The following is a 15,641-nucleotide window of genomic DNA, read 5'->3' as shown; positions in this document are numbered from 1 at the left end:
TTTAATACATGATCACGAGTTTTTGAGCTTTCCAAATGCCATTTTCCAATAACCTTTAACAACATAACCCGCATATTTACTTTTCTTGTGAACAAAGGCACATCGTTCTGAGTGGCAGCCGTGGCAGAGTGACAACTGTGTTCAAAAATACCTAATGGCTAATAGCTCCAGTGCGATAACGTCGGAGAATACTCCAATATTTAACTCCTGTTTAAATTTCTAAATAAAATATTACCCAGGTTATTTAATATTCGATTTGAGTTTATTGGGGTCTCTCCTAGAAGGGCCTTCCAATTCCAATTGGAATCCTTTTTCTTAACCATATGGTAAGTAGAAAACCATAAATTCAGTTAAGCACCTACCCATCCCACCCAGGAAAAACTTCAACTTCGTAGCGAGGGCCCAATAACCTCAACTTTTAGCCAACTGTAACCTAAGCTCCCCAACACCCTGCCTCTCTGGGGCTCACTGCAGAGAACATATAGAATGCAGCACAAAGGAGAACGCATTTCTTTCCCCCGTGAGCAGGACGTCGCCTCGGGTGACCGCAGAGGTGCTAGAGGTTCGAGGCTTCTGCAGGTGCCAGTTAGGGGCAGGAGCACAGCCTAGGGGGGAGAAAGTGGTCCCCCCGCCTCCGAGGCCTCCGCCTGGCCAGGTGGACAGGCGGGACGGAAAACTTCCCCGAAGCCTCTGCGTCACCCCGGGCCCACAGCGCAAGGCCCAGGCCGCGTGACGCAAGAGCCCGTCCAAACCCGCCGGACGTTTGGCATCCCAGGAGCTCCATACTGGAGCCGGGGGCTCAAAGGCGGCCAGTGACGGCATGGACCCAACTCCCTGTTCTTCCCCACCCGTGGTCAGGGAGAGATCGGGAGAGATCGCCGCAGAGAAAGGAACTCTGAGAATAGTTCCTTTCCCGCTCAGCTCCCGGTCAGCCCCTGTTCCCACACACTCTCAGGCCCATGGACCCCTTCCTCCCCGCCCCCACAGCCGGTGCCAAGAGTCCGGTTCGCACGCCAGATCTACATCGCGCGAGGAGCGGCGCCCAGGGCACGCTGGGAATTGTAGTTCAGTGGCCAAACCACGCACCCTGGAAACGCAAACGTGTAGAGCAGAGAAAGAACTACAACTCCCACCGTGCCCAAGAATGGGAGACTCGCCAGCCTGGCCGGCAACCGGGATGCCGGCGGCGGGGATACCCCTTACCTGCTGTCGCCGCCGTCGCTGCAGCTGCTCCTGAGCCGCCGCCGCCAGCACTGCCACCGCGGTGGGGAGTGTTCCGCTTCTTGTTCTTCGGCATCGTGGGACGCCCGGTGCCGCCTAGAGTCGGAGCTTAGCGAGGATCAGCCGATGGAGCTGCACTTTTTACTCGTGCGTCTGTGCGGCGGGCGGCTGAGAGGCGAGTCTTCGGCTAACAACAGAGGCGAGAAACGGCGGGGGTAAGAGTGGGCGGTGGCGGCAGCAGAAATCCCCGTGAAGAGCTGTGATCGGAAACGACACATGTTTCTCTCTAGCGCGGGAGCTAAGGCGGGGCAGGCGAGGCCTCGACGCCTTAAGTAGCAAGACCGCCGCCTGACGTCACCATGTGGGCGGGACTTGAGCTCTCCCCAGCCAATCCCTGCACACCTCCCCGCTGGAATCCTCCTTCGGGCGGGGCGCGGATCCTGCCTACAAATCCCATGCGGTCGGTCTTCCGTCCGCGCCCAGGGAGCCTGTCTTCGTGGCCTCACTGAATTCTGGGAAACGTAGTAAGGCTGGGGCCGGGGCCTCCTTCCAGCCCTTTCTTCCCTACGGGCTTTTCTGCCTACTTCTTTTTCTCCTGGTGACCCCACCCCTGCCTCCGCTCGGCCCCCGCCTTGGAACTGGGTGAGGTAGTCACCGGCGATGCGCAAGGGGGGCGAGTACGCCCGATGACCGGAGTCGACTTCTAGCTGGCAGCTATGCAATCACCTTTGCTTCTCTTTCTCCGGAGGCTGGTGTTCTCCTTCACCTTTCCCCTACTTCCCTGCGGCACCTGCCAGGCACACAGCCCTACCTCTCCTGGGGAACATTTCCATGGTTTTAGTTTTAACTAGTTCCATGAACTAGTTACGCCATCATCAGTACTGTACCTGTAATTGGACCATGGTTCAGGGTTATGTGCCCCCACCAACCCCCCAAAAAAGGGATGCTTTCGTCTACTTAGTTGTGGAGTTCGTGTATATCTCAGATTCTAGACTAGGAATATATGGCAATTCAGCGTTGTGAGTTTCTATACAAGAATGTGTCCCTTGACAATACTACCTGCCAGTTGGGAGGTCAATTGAGGATAAGAGTTTCTGCGAGCTTCACAGCTGGTAAAACAAACATAAGTTATGCATATCAATAATCGCAGTTTTGGTTTTTTTCTCAAGACTCTCCTAGATCTCTGACTTCCTTGTTAGGACATTTGTCAAGTATTTAGAGCCTGTTATTAGGTTCATATACTATGCTTATGACAGATCAAAGTCCCTGACTCACCTCAATGTAGGTGAGTCATCTGCCACTCCACCGCTCAGCTGAGCTGTATTCTTCTATTTTCAATTGCCTGTAGCACATTTCCACCAGAATGTTCCACTTGTACCTCAACCCCACATCTCTGAAACAAATACTGTATTTCCTTCTTCCTGTCTTCCCTTTGTTCACTGTACTATTTATTATCCTCCCGTGTGTTAAATTACAAAACTCAAATTCACAGTCTTTTTTCTCTTTGATACACCCCCCCCACACACACACAAAGCAATTAGTTTTAAAGTAACACTCTTAAATTCCTGTCCTATTCTGTGATCACATGTGACCTCAGTTCATGCCTGGGCATTTTAAGCGACCTCCCAGTCTTTTCTTCCATGTTTCATGCACAGTAATGCTGCCAGATTTATTTGTGTGTCCTCTGTTTTACTAATCCACCTGCTTTAATAGTTGCTCAAAAACATTCCATGGTTCCCGTGACTAATTTTTAAATGCCAACCCTCTTAGCCTGGCCCTGACTCCCTTTCTAGCCTCATCTTTCACTGCTTCCTCATACAGTCCTTATTCTTCAGCCAAACGGGATGCTTTTCATTTCCAATACACAGCTCTGTTCTCCTACCTCCATTTCCTCATTCATATTCTTTCCTCTTCTTGAAATGCCTTTCCTCCCATCTTCACCTTAAGAAATTTTATCCGTCTTTCAAGAGGTAGCTCATGCTGCCACCTTCCTGAAGCCTCCAGCCAGAATTGTTTCTTCCTCCTCACAACTCTTTAACACTCATCCTAATAATGCCCTAATGGCACTTACTACCTCCCCACACGGCCTACTCAAAGATGCTAAAATGGGCAACATTTCAGGGTTGCTTTTACGTTTTTTAATCCTGAAGCAGCCAGTAAACTGCACAGAGCACAGAAACCAGATACAGAGGCAGGTTGTCGGGGAGGAAGCAGCTCGCACTGACTCGTTGTATCTAGAGGCACGCTGCAACTCAGTGACGGGGTCTAGACAGAATGAGATGTCTCATAGAATTGTAGACTCAATAACTTTAATAACCCTAGGCTCTTCACCATCCAGAAACGACTTGTACTATACATAAGGCAACAGTTTTACCACTCTGGAGGCACATCACCTAGGCCTAAGGTCCAGGTTCGAGCCCTGGAAATGTGTGCTTTGCATTTGGGGCAGGGGCTTTTTTTCCAAATCCTTTCACATCCACTTAGTTTTTCTTGGGCAGGCCTGGCCATGGCCCACCACATCATATACATACTTGTTTTACATGTATTTGTGAACACATGTGTCATCTCATGAAATTATCAGCTTTCCAAGAACAAAAATCTTTTTTTATTTTAATTTGTTTTTTTTCTTTTTTCTTACTTTTCTTTCTTTTTTTTTTTAAATCTGTAGACCCAAGAACTTGAAAAAATCTTGGTTTCATCATTTCTGTATCCCTCATGGCACAAAAAGAAGTGTTACATTTAAAATTGAAATTATAGTCAGTGTATATATAGTTAAATGAACATTTAAGAAATAATTGTTGACTAGATTTTTCGGGATCAAGGAAAGGCAGAAATGTATCACTACATACATACATTCTGGATCAAGGAAAGGGAGAAACTACTTGTCACTACATACGTGAAGTATAGCCTTCAGTATAATGAATTCTGAGAGATATTGTACTTTTGATAAAATTACCTTACTATAGTTTTACTTCTACAGTTTAGCTCCAGACCAATGCAAATATCACAAAGATTTAGCCCAACTCCTCATGGGACAGTGGTCTTCAGCTCCACATACTGTTTTGCATCATGTTTAAAGAAATTAGGAGACTCCAAACATCAAGTCACTAAATGATTACAAATACCAGAAAGGAAGGGGAAGCACGAAAGGGAACAGGAAAAGGGGCTTTCTCCAGATTTTGCCTTTTTCTTCAGGAAAGATCATGCTCCCTAGAAACTTCCACCTACATGTTGACCAGAACTGTGTCACAAGATGATCCCTAGCTGCAAAGAAGTTTAAAACACAAGTCTTTTTGGTTGGGCTCATTGGCAAACAAAATTGAGGTTCTATTGTTAAGAATGAAGGAGAAACCATGGATATAAGGTAGACAAATAACAATGTCTGCCTCATGTACCAGTAGGCAAAATTCTCTCCTGCTCTAGTAAAAAAATATCACGTATTTGTTACCAGCATGACAACATGTGCTACCTCAACATTTAAGTCATTGTAAAATATATTCTCTTATAAAACAACTTAGTTTAACATTTCATCGAACAGAAATCACCATCACGGTAAGTATACTCAAATATTGCAAAAATAAATTTTACATTAATCAGAATTTAGGGGCACACTAGAGAAAAGTTCTAAGTTCTCATGGAGTCTGTGCGTTGATGACTTTGATTCAAGAACAAGTAATAGAGATAAGATTCATATTCATACCTTCCTTGAAGGCATAAACATGAAAGGTTTTCTTTGAATGACTTTAGTCATGGCCTCCTTGGGATTCTCTGCATGGCACTGAGCAGAAATAATGCCTCCCAGATCCTCCATGTAGGGCTTGTCAGAATCCATTTCTTGCCTATATCTCCCAAATCACTTCTCTCATCACCTAACAGTCCCTTTCCTAATGCCATATCAAACTCTTAGCAGGGCTCTGAGCTCACCACTCTCAAGCTTCCAGACCTCACCTAGGTTTGGCACCTGCCTCTCTCCATATTGCATCTCCTGCCCCTCTTTTCACCCACTGCACTTCAGCCACGCTGGTCTTTCCCAACTCAAAAACACAAAGTTCATTCCCTGCTTAAGACTTTTGCAACAGCTCCTCCCACTGCCTGAATGATCAACCGGAGCTTCCCACAGTTGCCATTCAGATCTGACCTTAAATGACACCTACCTGAAGAGGCCTTCCTACTCTCCCACTCTTCCACTCTCCATTCTAAGGTCACATCCTCACCCTACCTACCACCAGCACCTCCACCCTGCTTATATTCTCCCAAAGTACATCTCACTACTTAATATTTTTTTGGCCCAATCATTTTTGTCTCTCCTACTAGAATGTTAGAATTACAAGGAAGGAGATCCTGTCTGTTTTATTCACTGTTGTATCTTCAGTACTGGAACCGTACATGGCACTTAGATATTCAATTAGTATTTACTGAACGTTTATACCACTCCTGAGAAGGATAAGTGTAAGCAACAGAAGGCGAAGCTGGCCGTCCTGAAATACTGTAAGGTGGATGAGAATGGCAAAATAAGTCACCTTCATCTAGAGTGCTCTTCAGATGAATGTCGTGCTGGAGTGTTTATGGCCAGCCACTTTGGCAGACATTATTGTGACAAATGTCTCACTTATTGCTTCAGCAAACCGGAAGACAGTTACTTGTATATGAGTTAATAAAAGACATGAACTAACAAAACACATTTACTGAATGGATAAATGTATTAATAATTAAATGTCCCTCCTCTGCCTAGAACATCCTTCTCTACGATCTCCCCGTCATCCTTTAAGTGACTGATCCTGGGCGGCTAATCCTGGGCCCCCCAACTTGTCTGATTTAAATGTCTTTCTTTTTTGTGCCTGTAGTGCCTTCTTTAGACTAGCGTTAATTATATGTATTGTAGTGTTTTCTTTTACTTCTTTTTTTTCAATATGTATTGTAGTTCTTGATTACTTGTCTGTTTTCCCCTCAGACACAAGCTGCAAGCTACATGTGGCCAAAGCCCAGTTTTGTCACTTCTGAAACACACATGTAGCACCTTTGTGCAAATTAGAAGCAGAACACCAAGCCTGATGAGTGTTTATGGGCTGGAATCCAGTCACCAGTCTCCCTTCAGCAAGGAACAACCTATACATCTGTACATAGTGGCCCAGTAGACAATAAGTGTATATGTTTAATTGAATGAGAGAGTCAATTTCCTCTGTATTTTAGCAGTTTTCTTAAAAGCAAAGGAACTAATGTGGGGAAAAGGATGAGGCTAACATTTATTGGAAGTCCACACTGCCACTGTTCTAGACTGTTTTCACACCTCTCATGTAATTCTTACAGCAACCCTATACAGAAAAGATTAGTTTTACCATTTTGTGAATGAAGAAATGAGCTCAGAGAGGTTTTGCAACTTCCCCAAGGTCGTACCATTGGTAAACAGTGAGTCTGTGATGAAAACCTACTAACTGATTCCAAGTTTGCCCGTGGCTTGCTTTGGCCATATGGGAACCTGACTGCTTGTTCCCAGGAGTCATGGGTTTTCTTGTTTGCTTTTTTATAATTTCAACTTTTATCTTAGATTCAGGGTATACATGTATAGGTTTGTTACGTGGTTATATTGCATGATGTTGAGGTTTGGGATATGAATGATCCCGTCACCTAGGTAGTGAGCATAGTACCCAGTAGTTTCTCAACTCTTTCCCCCTCCATCCCTCCTGCCTCTGGTAGTCCCCAGTGTCACTGTTGCCATTTTAATGTCCAGAGTCATGGGTTTTATTTGCAATCCTGCGAAAAAGGCCCGTTGAAGCTAAATCTTGCCTTCTTCCCCCTTTTCTTAGAGTCTCTTCACCCCTAGTATCAGTATACTGGGGACATTCAATTGTTGACTGCCTGGTGATTATTTGCCAGTGTAAGTTTTTTCTGATATTTATAAAGCTTTAGCAGAACTTTATTATTAAATAGTAATGTTATTCCATCAAATAATTTTTTACATGGATTATCACTTGTTATGTTTTAGATTGCATTGTTTTCTTAATATGTTTGCAATTTTTGTGTTATTGCCAAGAATGGTGATAATACAGCATGCTAAATTTGAGATCCCTGTTTGCTAAGAAATGATACAGTGGGCAAATTTAGTTAGAACTCTTCAAGGCTGCAGATATATTTTGTTTGCTTTTTTCTTTTTGTTGTGTAGAAGACACTTCTACGTGGTTTTCAGTTTTGAAATTACATACACTTTCTCTAATGAAATTTCTGACAAAAGACAGTAAATGTTTAATTGTCTTCTAAAACAGGGATGTTGCTTATCTCACAATACTGCAGTATTATCAATAATAAAATATGAGACTGTGTTAGCAGGGTGCTGTGAGCCATAAGTACCATGATACACACAGCCAAACTAGGATAGTTATGACGCATTGTGTTGGAAGAACTTTTTATGGCAACAGCGTAAGTAGGAATTATCTTTTTGTTGAACATAAAGATATCATTGGACTTTTCCATTTGGATATCCTGACTCTTCATACCAAACATAACTAAAATCAACTTGTTCTTTACCAAACCTCTCTACATTCTACAGCCAGTTTTGTTTTTTTGTTTTTGTTTTTGTTTTTTTGTTGGAGAAGGTGTTCGCTTTGGGGGGTTCTTTTTTGAGACAGTTTTGCTCTTGCCGCCCAAGCTAGAGTGCCATGGTGCAATCTCGGTTCACTGCAACCTCCACCTCCCAGGTTCAAGCAATTCTCCTGCCAAAGCCTCCCGAGGGATTACAGGCATTCACCACCATGCCCAGCTAATTCATGTATTTTTAGTAAAGACGGGGTTCACCATGTTGGCCAGGCTGCTCTCGAACTCCTGACCTCAAGTCATCCACCCACCTCAACTCCCAAAGTGCTGGGATTACAGGCATGAGCCACCACACCCAGCCGTTTTGTGGGGGGGCTTTTTTTGAGATGGGTCTCCCTCTGTCATCCAGGCTGGAGTACAGTGGTGCCATCACAGCTCACTGCAGCCTTGACCTCCTGGGCTCAAGCAATCCTCCCATCTCAGCCTCCTGAGTAGCTGAGATACAGATGCATGCCACCACGCCTACCTAATTTACTTATTTATTTTTGTAGAAATGGGGTCTTGCTGTGTTGTGTTGCCTAGGCTGGTCTCGAACTCCTGTGCTCAAGCAGTCCTCCCACCTCAGCCTCCCAAAGTGCTGGGATTACAGGCATGAACCACCACACCCAGTCTACAACCAGTTCTTGTTCCCAGCTTTCTCTGTGTGGTAGTACTAATCTTATGGCCAACAACCAGAGAATCTTACGTAGTTGAAAATTTCTGAAGGGATGACCTACTTCAGACTCCTGCCTCATCTAGGAAACCGTTGACAACATGATTAAGATCCAAGGCTCTAACTCAGTATTACAGGGTTCAAATCCTGGCCATACTATTTGCAATGGATTCTTGAGCAAGTAACTTCACTCTTCCATGCCTTGGTTTCAATGTGGTTAATGATAGAACCTATTTCACATGGCTGGAATGAGGAATACATGAAACAATACGTGTAAAGCATTTAGCCCAGTACTCAGCACACAGTAAACAATTAGTGTTAGCCATGAATATTAGTAAGCAGATATTTATCCATTTTTTCTTAAACTCTGCCAGTGCTAGAACTCACACAACTCTTCAGGGCAGCTCATTCCAACAGTGGATATTTGTCATTTTTTGAAAAGTCTCAATTCCTTCAACAGACATTCCTCAGGTGTTCACTATATACCAAGCATGTTCTAGAGCATGAGAACAAAGGGATGACTGAAAATAGTGTTTGTCCTCAGAAAGTCCCTAGTCTAGCAACAGAACTCAGTGCCAGGTGGCCTGTGGCTGTCCGTCCCTCTCAGCCCATTTGGAGGTGACTCTTGCTTCTCTCATGACAGATCAGCTTTCACTACCCACCCCCAGGGACATGACCAAGGAGGTTTCTCCTCTCTACCCCTAAGCAGCGAGTCCATCGGCTCCCTAGAGAGTTCAGTCATCTCTTCTGGGGCAAGTCACCTAGCTGCAGTGAACCTCCATTTCCTTATCTCGAAATGGGAGTCAATAATCCCTGCCCTATTGATGTCACTGGATTGTCATAAAAATGACATCATTATGTAAAGGTCTTTGTAACCTCCCAAGTACTCTATAATGATGAGATACTCCTTATATTAAACCAAAGAAAGAAATGACTCTCCTAAAGATGGAATTTTAGACATCAGTAAGCAAGGGAAGATCTTTTGGTTGGGAGCTGATAAAGTGGTTAAGAGGAGAAATTTACTAAGCCCCAGATCAGACTTATAAGGACAAGACTAGACTAGACTGAGTCAACCATGCCTCCAGCATTGCTCCTAAAAATCTTATTGGAGGCCATATATTGTGCTGGAGGATCACCAAGGTTTAGGTCCAGACAGACAGAACTAGAGTCAAAATGCCTTATCAACCACTTACTAGTTTGATGACTGTGTGCAAGTTCCTTAATCTAAGCTATATGAATGAGGAGTATATGAAACAGTACATGTTAGCCATTAATATTAGTAAACAGATATTTATCCTTTTTTTTCTTAAACTCTGTGAGTGCTAGGAATCACACAACTCTTCAGGGCTGCTAGTTTCAACACTGGATAGTCATAATTTTTGGAAAAGTCTCAGTTCCTTCAACAAACATTTCTCAGGTGTCCCCTATATACCAAGCATGTTCTAGAGCATGAGAACAAAGGAATGCCTGAAAATAGAGTATTTGGCCTCATAAAGTTCCTAGTCTAGCACAGGAGCTCAGCATCATTTGTAAATCAGATTCTCTCTCCTTGGAATTCAGAATTAGAACTGAGAGACACTCGAAGGGTCTGGACTGTCTTCTGAGCAGAGAATAAAAAGTAGCTATCATCTGCCCACCACAGACATGAAAAAACAAGAAAGAAAGTTTGCAGAGAGGAGAGAATGAAACAGGAATATAGAGAGAAGCAGAGAAAGAAATGGATCTTCCCATCTCGTCATGAGCTTCCACTTCCAGGTAGGCAGAACTGCCAGAGACTCAACTGAATTCCTGCCTTAGGCTTCCAGGGGACACCCTGAACTTTTTTGTTTTGTTTTGGTTTGGTTTTTTTGAGATGGTGTCTTGCCTCTCACCTAGACTGGAGTATAGTGGTGCGATCACAGCTCACTGCAGTCAGGTGACCCTCCCACCACAGCCTCCAAACCCGCTGGGACTACAGGTGTGCATCACCATGCCTGGCTAATTTTTGTTTTGGTTTTTGTTTTTTGAGACAGGATCTCACTCTATTGCCCAGGCTGGAGTGCAGTGGCACGGTCTTGGCTCACTGCAACCTCTGTCCCCCAGGTTTAAGCAATTCTCCTACCTCAGCCTCCCAAGTAGCTGGGATTACAGGCATGCACCACCATGCCCAGCTAATTTTTGTATTTTTCGTGGAGACAGGGTTTCACCATGTTGGCCAGGATGGTCTCAGATCTCTTGACCTCGTGATCCGCCTCGGCCTCCCAAAGTGTCGGGATTACAGGCGTGAGCCACCCCACCTGGCCTAATTTTTGTATTTTTTGTAGAGTCGGGGTTTTGCCATGTTTCCAAGGCTGGTCTGGAACTCCTGGACTCACACAGTCTGCCCACCTTGGCCTCCCAAAGTACTAGGATTACAGGGGTGAGCCATTGCACCCAGCCTGAACTTTTAAAAAAAACTTTTAAAATAAACCGTTTCTTATGCTTAAGTTAGGTCCAGTCAGTTTTTATTTCTTGCAAGCTGGGACAGTTCACAGTTTCTCCTTAGCACCCCTCTGTTTTCTTGATTAGTGTCTCTTGGAGTTCCAGAAAACTGTCCAGGCATTTGCAAGTGGGACTTTAAAAGCCTATCTTTTACACTCAGATGAAAGGCAGTAGGAAGTAGGAACAGATTCTCCAACACTTTGGAGGCATGTTAGCACCTTTCTAAATTATGGAGGAGTGAACTGCCAAATTTCATTCATCATTACTGATAATTATTGTGAACCAATCCAGCCAAAAGAATTCTGAACAGACACTTTAAAAACCTATGCCAAATTAAATTGACTGTACCAGGCTTATCACATTGAAATATTTATTTTAAATAGTCTTAAAATTATAATTATGTTAATTGTTTTATTAAAATCAAGAGAGAAAACTAACCATTTATCAAACTGCTGAGACTGCTAAAAGATTATATAAATAAGACACACTTAGTAAATATTTTCATTCCATTCAAGAAAGGCTTTTGTGGCCGAATGCCTTGGCTCACACCTGTAATCCCAGCATTTTGGGAGGCCGAGGCAGACAGATCACTTGACGTCAGGAGTTCGAGACTAGCCTAGCCAACACCATGAAACCCCATCTCTACTAAAAACACAAAATGAGCTTGGTGTGGTGGTGAACGCCTGTAGTCCCAGCTACTCTGGAGGCTGAGGAAGGAGAATTGTTTGAACCCAGGAGGCAGAGGTTGCAGTGAGCCGAGATTGCACCACTGCACTGTAGCCTAAGCAACAGAGCAAGACTCCATCTCAAAAAAAAAAAAAAAGAAAGAAAGTCTTTTGAAATTAATTTGTTGCAGACATCATTGATTTCCTGCTGCAGATCCATCTTACTCTCTTCGTTATTCTCAGAACCCCAATTTTGTTCAGATATCCAACCTCCTTCAAGTGGCCATGTGCTTCAGGGGAAGGCTAGACCTACCCCAGCTCCAGAGGTTGGGTCATAATTGATTCCTCTTATAAATGGTTTATTCTTGGGCACAGAACACAGCTCTAGCCAGTGAGGTGTAAGAGTTGAGGGCTTGAGGGAAAGATTTCGCCTTCCCAAGAGAAATACAAATGAACAGATGGTCTTGTCTTTTTCTGGGTGTTGTCATTTGTGACCATAAAGGCAAACAAAGCTAACACCAAGAATAGCAAAAGAGAAAGGTAAAAGAACATACATGAGGTTTTTGAGTCACCGAATTAACCAACAGGCACCACCTACTATCCCCTACCCCATACCACTTATGTGATCATAATAAATGCCTTTAATATTTAAAACAATTTAAACTTGAGATTTCTGTGGCTTGGGGCTGAAAAGCATCTTAACTGGTACTGTTATATCTAACAATCTCTTTAAAATGATGGTACCATTTGGCAATTTCTAACAGTCTTATATGCATTCAGAAATAAGTAAAAATAATCGTGCAACTATCCCCCTACTTCCCTTAAAAGTCCCATATGTTCCAAGAAAGAAAATGTCTTTGAAATCTTCACTCTTGTCACCTGCTGTTTTGTACATACAATGTACCAACATAGGGCCCTGCCCACTTCATTCCGCCTCCACAGAATTCTGTCCAGGGACACTCTGTTAAAACTGTATTTGGAGAATTTCCTTCCTTCTATGCCCACTATTATTGTGTATGACTGCTTTTTTGGGCTTTTTTCACTCTCTTGTTCTTTCCCCATCTTTGGCTTCTGAATTAAGAGTTTTCATTTCCCTTAGTGGTCCTTAATAGGGTTGTTTGTTACTGTTCTTGTTGTTGTTGTTGTTAATTGGCATCAGAACTTGTTTTAACCGAAACATCTTTCAACAGGAGGAATCCATTTTTCTGTCAATGTATCCCAGGTGGCTAACTTTCATTATGCTCAGGTCGATGATTCATGAATGGTAGTTTTCCTTCTAAACAAGCGTTGCCATGATGGGTGAGTAATGGTACGTTTGCTATATTCCAAAGACTGAGGGAATAAAACAGATTCCACCCACGTGATAATAGGGTTAATTTGACTTGACATATATAGATTGAAGGTTATTTATTTGTTGGCTTGATTTCCATAGCCTAGTCTTTTTTGGCTAAGGAGGTATGTTCTAGTCCCAAGTTATTTCTATTCATGCATCCATTCAAACAAATTTGCCTTTGTCTCCAAGTTCTGTTTCTTATGATAAATTTTTAGAAACCCCAGGCTGATCAAGAAACTCTCAAAATAGGAAGTGAACCAACAACATTTATACTTATAGCTGTTTATGTGCTTGAGGCAACATTCAGGAATATTCTTTCCCTACCCTTGTTCTCTCAAACTCTACCTCTTTACCTTAATCTACCTCTCCCCTCACCCTCTGTATTTTTCTCCTCAAAGGTACGCATAGTGCTTCCGTGCCATTTTCACAGCCCTATGCGCTAGAAAACCTGCCTACACGTTTGCTTTTAAATGAGGTAGTACACTTTGCCAGCTTCACTATTTTCTTTCTTGTGCTATTATTCCTTTTTTACCCAAAAATTTGGCCCCATTTTTTATGAAATCAGTAGTTATGATTTGACACTTAGAGAGATACAAGCAATTAAGTAGTGTATTCTTTTGAAGTTCTTCAAAGATGACATTCATTCAATAAAATCCCTAGCTGTGATATGTATCCCAAACTCCAGAACCGCATATCCAATTACTGTCTTCTTCATTTTCTATCCCACAGACTGGTCAAATTTAACAAATGAAACATGTATCCACTCTACTACCCCACTCTTACCTGTTTCTTCTTTGGCATTATGCATCATGGTTAATGGCTCTACTATCCATCTCAATATGCAAACCAGAAACCTAACCTCATTCAGCATGCTAAACCATTTCACATCTAAAATATGTCTACACCCTGTCCTTTCCTCTCCTTCCCACTGATATTACCAAGTATTACTTAGCCTCTTAGTTCACTGTCCCACCTCTAGTTATGCCCTGCTCTAAGCTAACAGAATGATCTTCCTTATCCCATCCCTCATCCCATTACCATCTCCATGAAGACATTCCAGCCCCCACTTTCATCCCTGCAGAATGGATTGCCTTATCTAGTGTGGCCCCTAGTGCTCTGGAGGGATTTCCATTATGGGGAAGTACCATAGCCCTTAGTGGTTACAAGGTACGTTTTCTGAAGACAGAACATTAGAATTTGAATCCTGGCTTTACCACTTACCAGCTGCAAGTTACCAGTTCTCTGTTCCTCAGTTTCCTCTTCTATAAAATAGCACTAATCAATAGTACTTCTTGGGGTCAATGGGAGAATTAAGTAAGATGATACATGCCGGCACTTAGCGCATGCCTGGCACATGGTATTGATATACACCCAATAAGTTATCATCATCATCGTTATGAAACTAGTAGGCCTTACAAAACCTAAAAAGTTAGCACCAGGTGGCCCTAGATAGGGTCCCACCCTGCCTCGATAGTGTCCCACCCTGATAGGGTCCCACCCTGCCAATTCCGGGAAACAACCTCATGAGGTCCCACCCTGCCAATTCCAGGGGTCTCACCCTGCCTCGAAGTTCCCGGAATCATCAACTCCAGGAAAGAACCTCATAAGGTCCTGCTCTAACCAATTAAACCAAGACCCCTTGCTCAGGCTATAGCTAGACCCAATCATTTTACGCCTTAAGCTTTGTTTGAATTTCGCGCCATAAGCTGTGTTTGAACTTGTGTTAGCCTATATAAACAGCCTGTAACAAGCAGTCGGGGTCCCAGGACCAACTTAGAGCTTGGGACTCTAGCGCGCTAGTAATAAATAACTCTCTGCTGTGAACCTCGTGTCGGTGATCCTTCGCGACGACCCCTGCCCAGGAGGGAATCGAGAGTTCGGTTCCAACAGTTATTATAGAAAATCTACAACTTTCACTGCACTAACTTGTTTATATTTTTCTTTACTAGGCTTTGAGTTCCTTGTACCTAATTCATCTTTGTAACCCAGCACCTAGCACTGGCCTGAAAAGTAGGAGACACCCCATACATATTTTTTGATTGAATCATCAGGTTACTGCTTGGCTCGTAACTCCTCACTGGCTCCTGATTGCCTGCGGAATAAGATTCATACTTTTTCAGCTTGGGCAACATAGTGAGACTCCATCTCTACAAAAACATTACAAAATTAGCTGGGCATTAGCTGGGTCACACACCTGTTGTCCCAACTACTTGGGAGGCTGTGGTGAGAGGATTGTTTCGGCTCTAGAGGTTGAGAGAGACCCTGTCTCAAAACAAAACAAAACAAAACACTGTACTCTTTAGCCTGATTTATGCACCTATTCAGCTTAATCTTCTCCTATACTCTAAGCAAGATCACTTGCAGTTGCCTGAACATTTCCTTCAATCAGGAATGTCTTTCCAAGCCCTTTCCCCAAACTTGGTGAACATTTTTTTATATATAAGACCTTAATCAAGTATCTTTTCCTTTAAAATCATTCCTGACCCTTTTATAGGTGGCCAGCAAGTCTAGAAACATAGACACATACATAATAAATGGTTTGTTGGTTTTATACTATAATACACAATGAAATAATATATTTGCATTGCCTGATTTCATGGCCACCCTGTAGCTAGAACTGATCCCTCCTCCTCCTTCACGCCATTAGCCCCTTTTATGAAACACTGATTAGCTGGGACAGAATATAGCATACAGAGGTTCTGCTTTATTCATCTTTGTATCT

General features: G+C 43.3%; 1 protein-coding gene across 3 annotated transcripts in view; it reads right to left on the bottom strand.

The window, feature by feature from the left end:
• IFRD1 (interferon-related developmental regulator 1) overlaps nt 1-15,641 on the bottom strand; it is a 55,428-nt gene that overhangs the window by 25,831 nt on the left and 13,956 nt on the right. Inside the window, exon 2 of one of the 3 annotated variants that reach the window (XM_011955936.1) lies at nt 1,204-1,478. The exons of 1 other annotated variant lie outside the window; for it this stretch is intronic. In XM_011955936.1, coding sequence (XP_011811326.1) covers nt 1,204-1,297 — 94 coding nt within the window. In that variant the 5' untranslated portion in view covers nt 1,298-1,478. Of the gene's footprint in view, nt 1-1,203; nt 1,559-15,641 lie in introns of those variants that run through there. One more of the 3 variants, XM_011955935.1, reaches the window with a different exon arrangement.

Source organism: Colobus angolensis, unplaced genomic scaffold (assembly GCF_000951035.1).
Source record: "Colobus angolensis palliatus isolate OR3802 unplaced genomic scaffold, Cang.pa_1.0 Scaffold403, whole genome shotgun sequence".
Taxonomy (NCBI): Eukaryota; Metazoa; Chordata; class Mammalia; order Primates; family Cercopithecidae; genus Colobus; species Colobus angolensis.
Note: the sequence above shows the minus strand (reverse complement) of the source record. Positions and strands in the feature narration are given on the sequence as shown.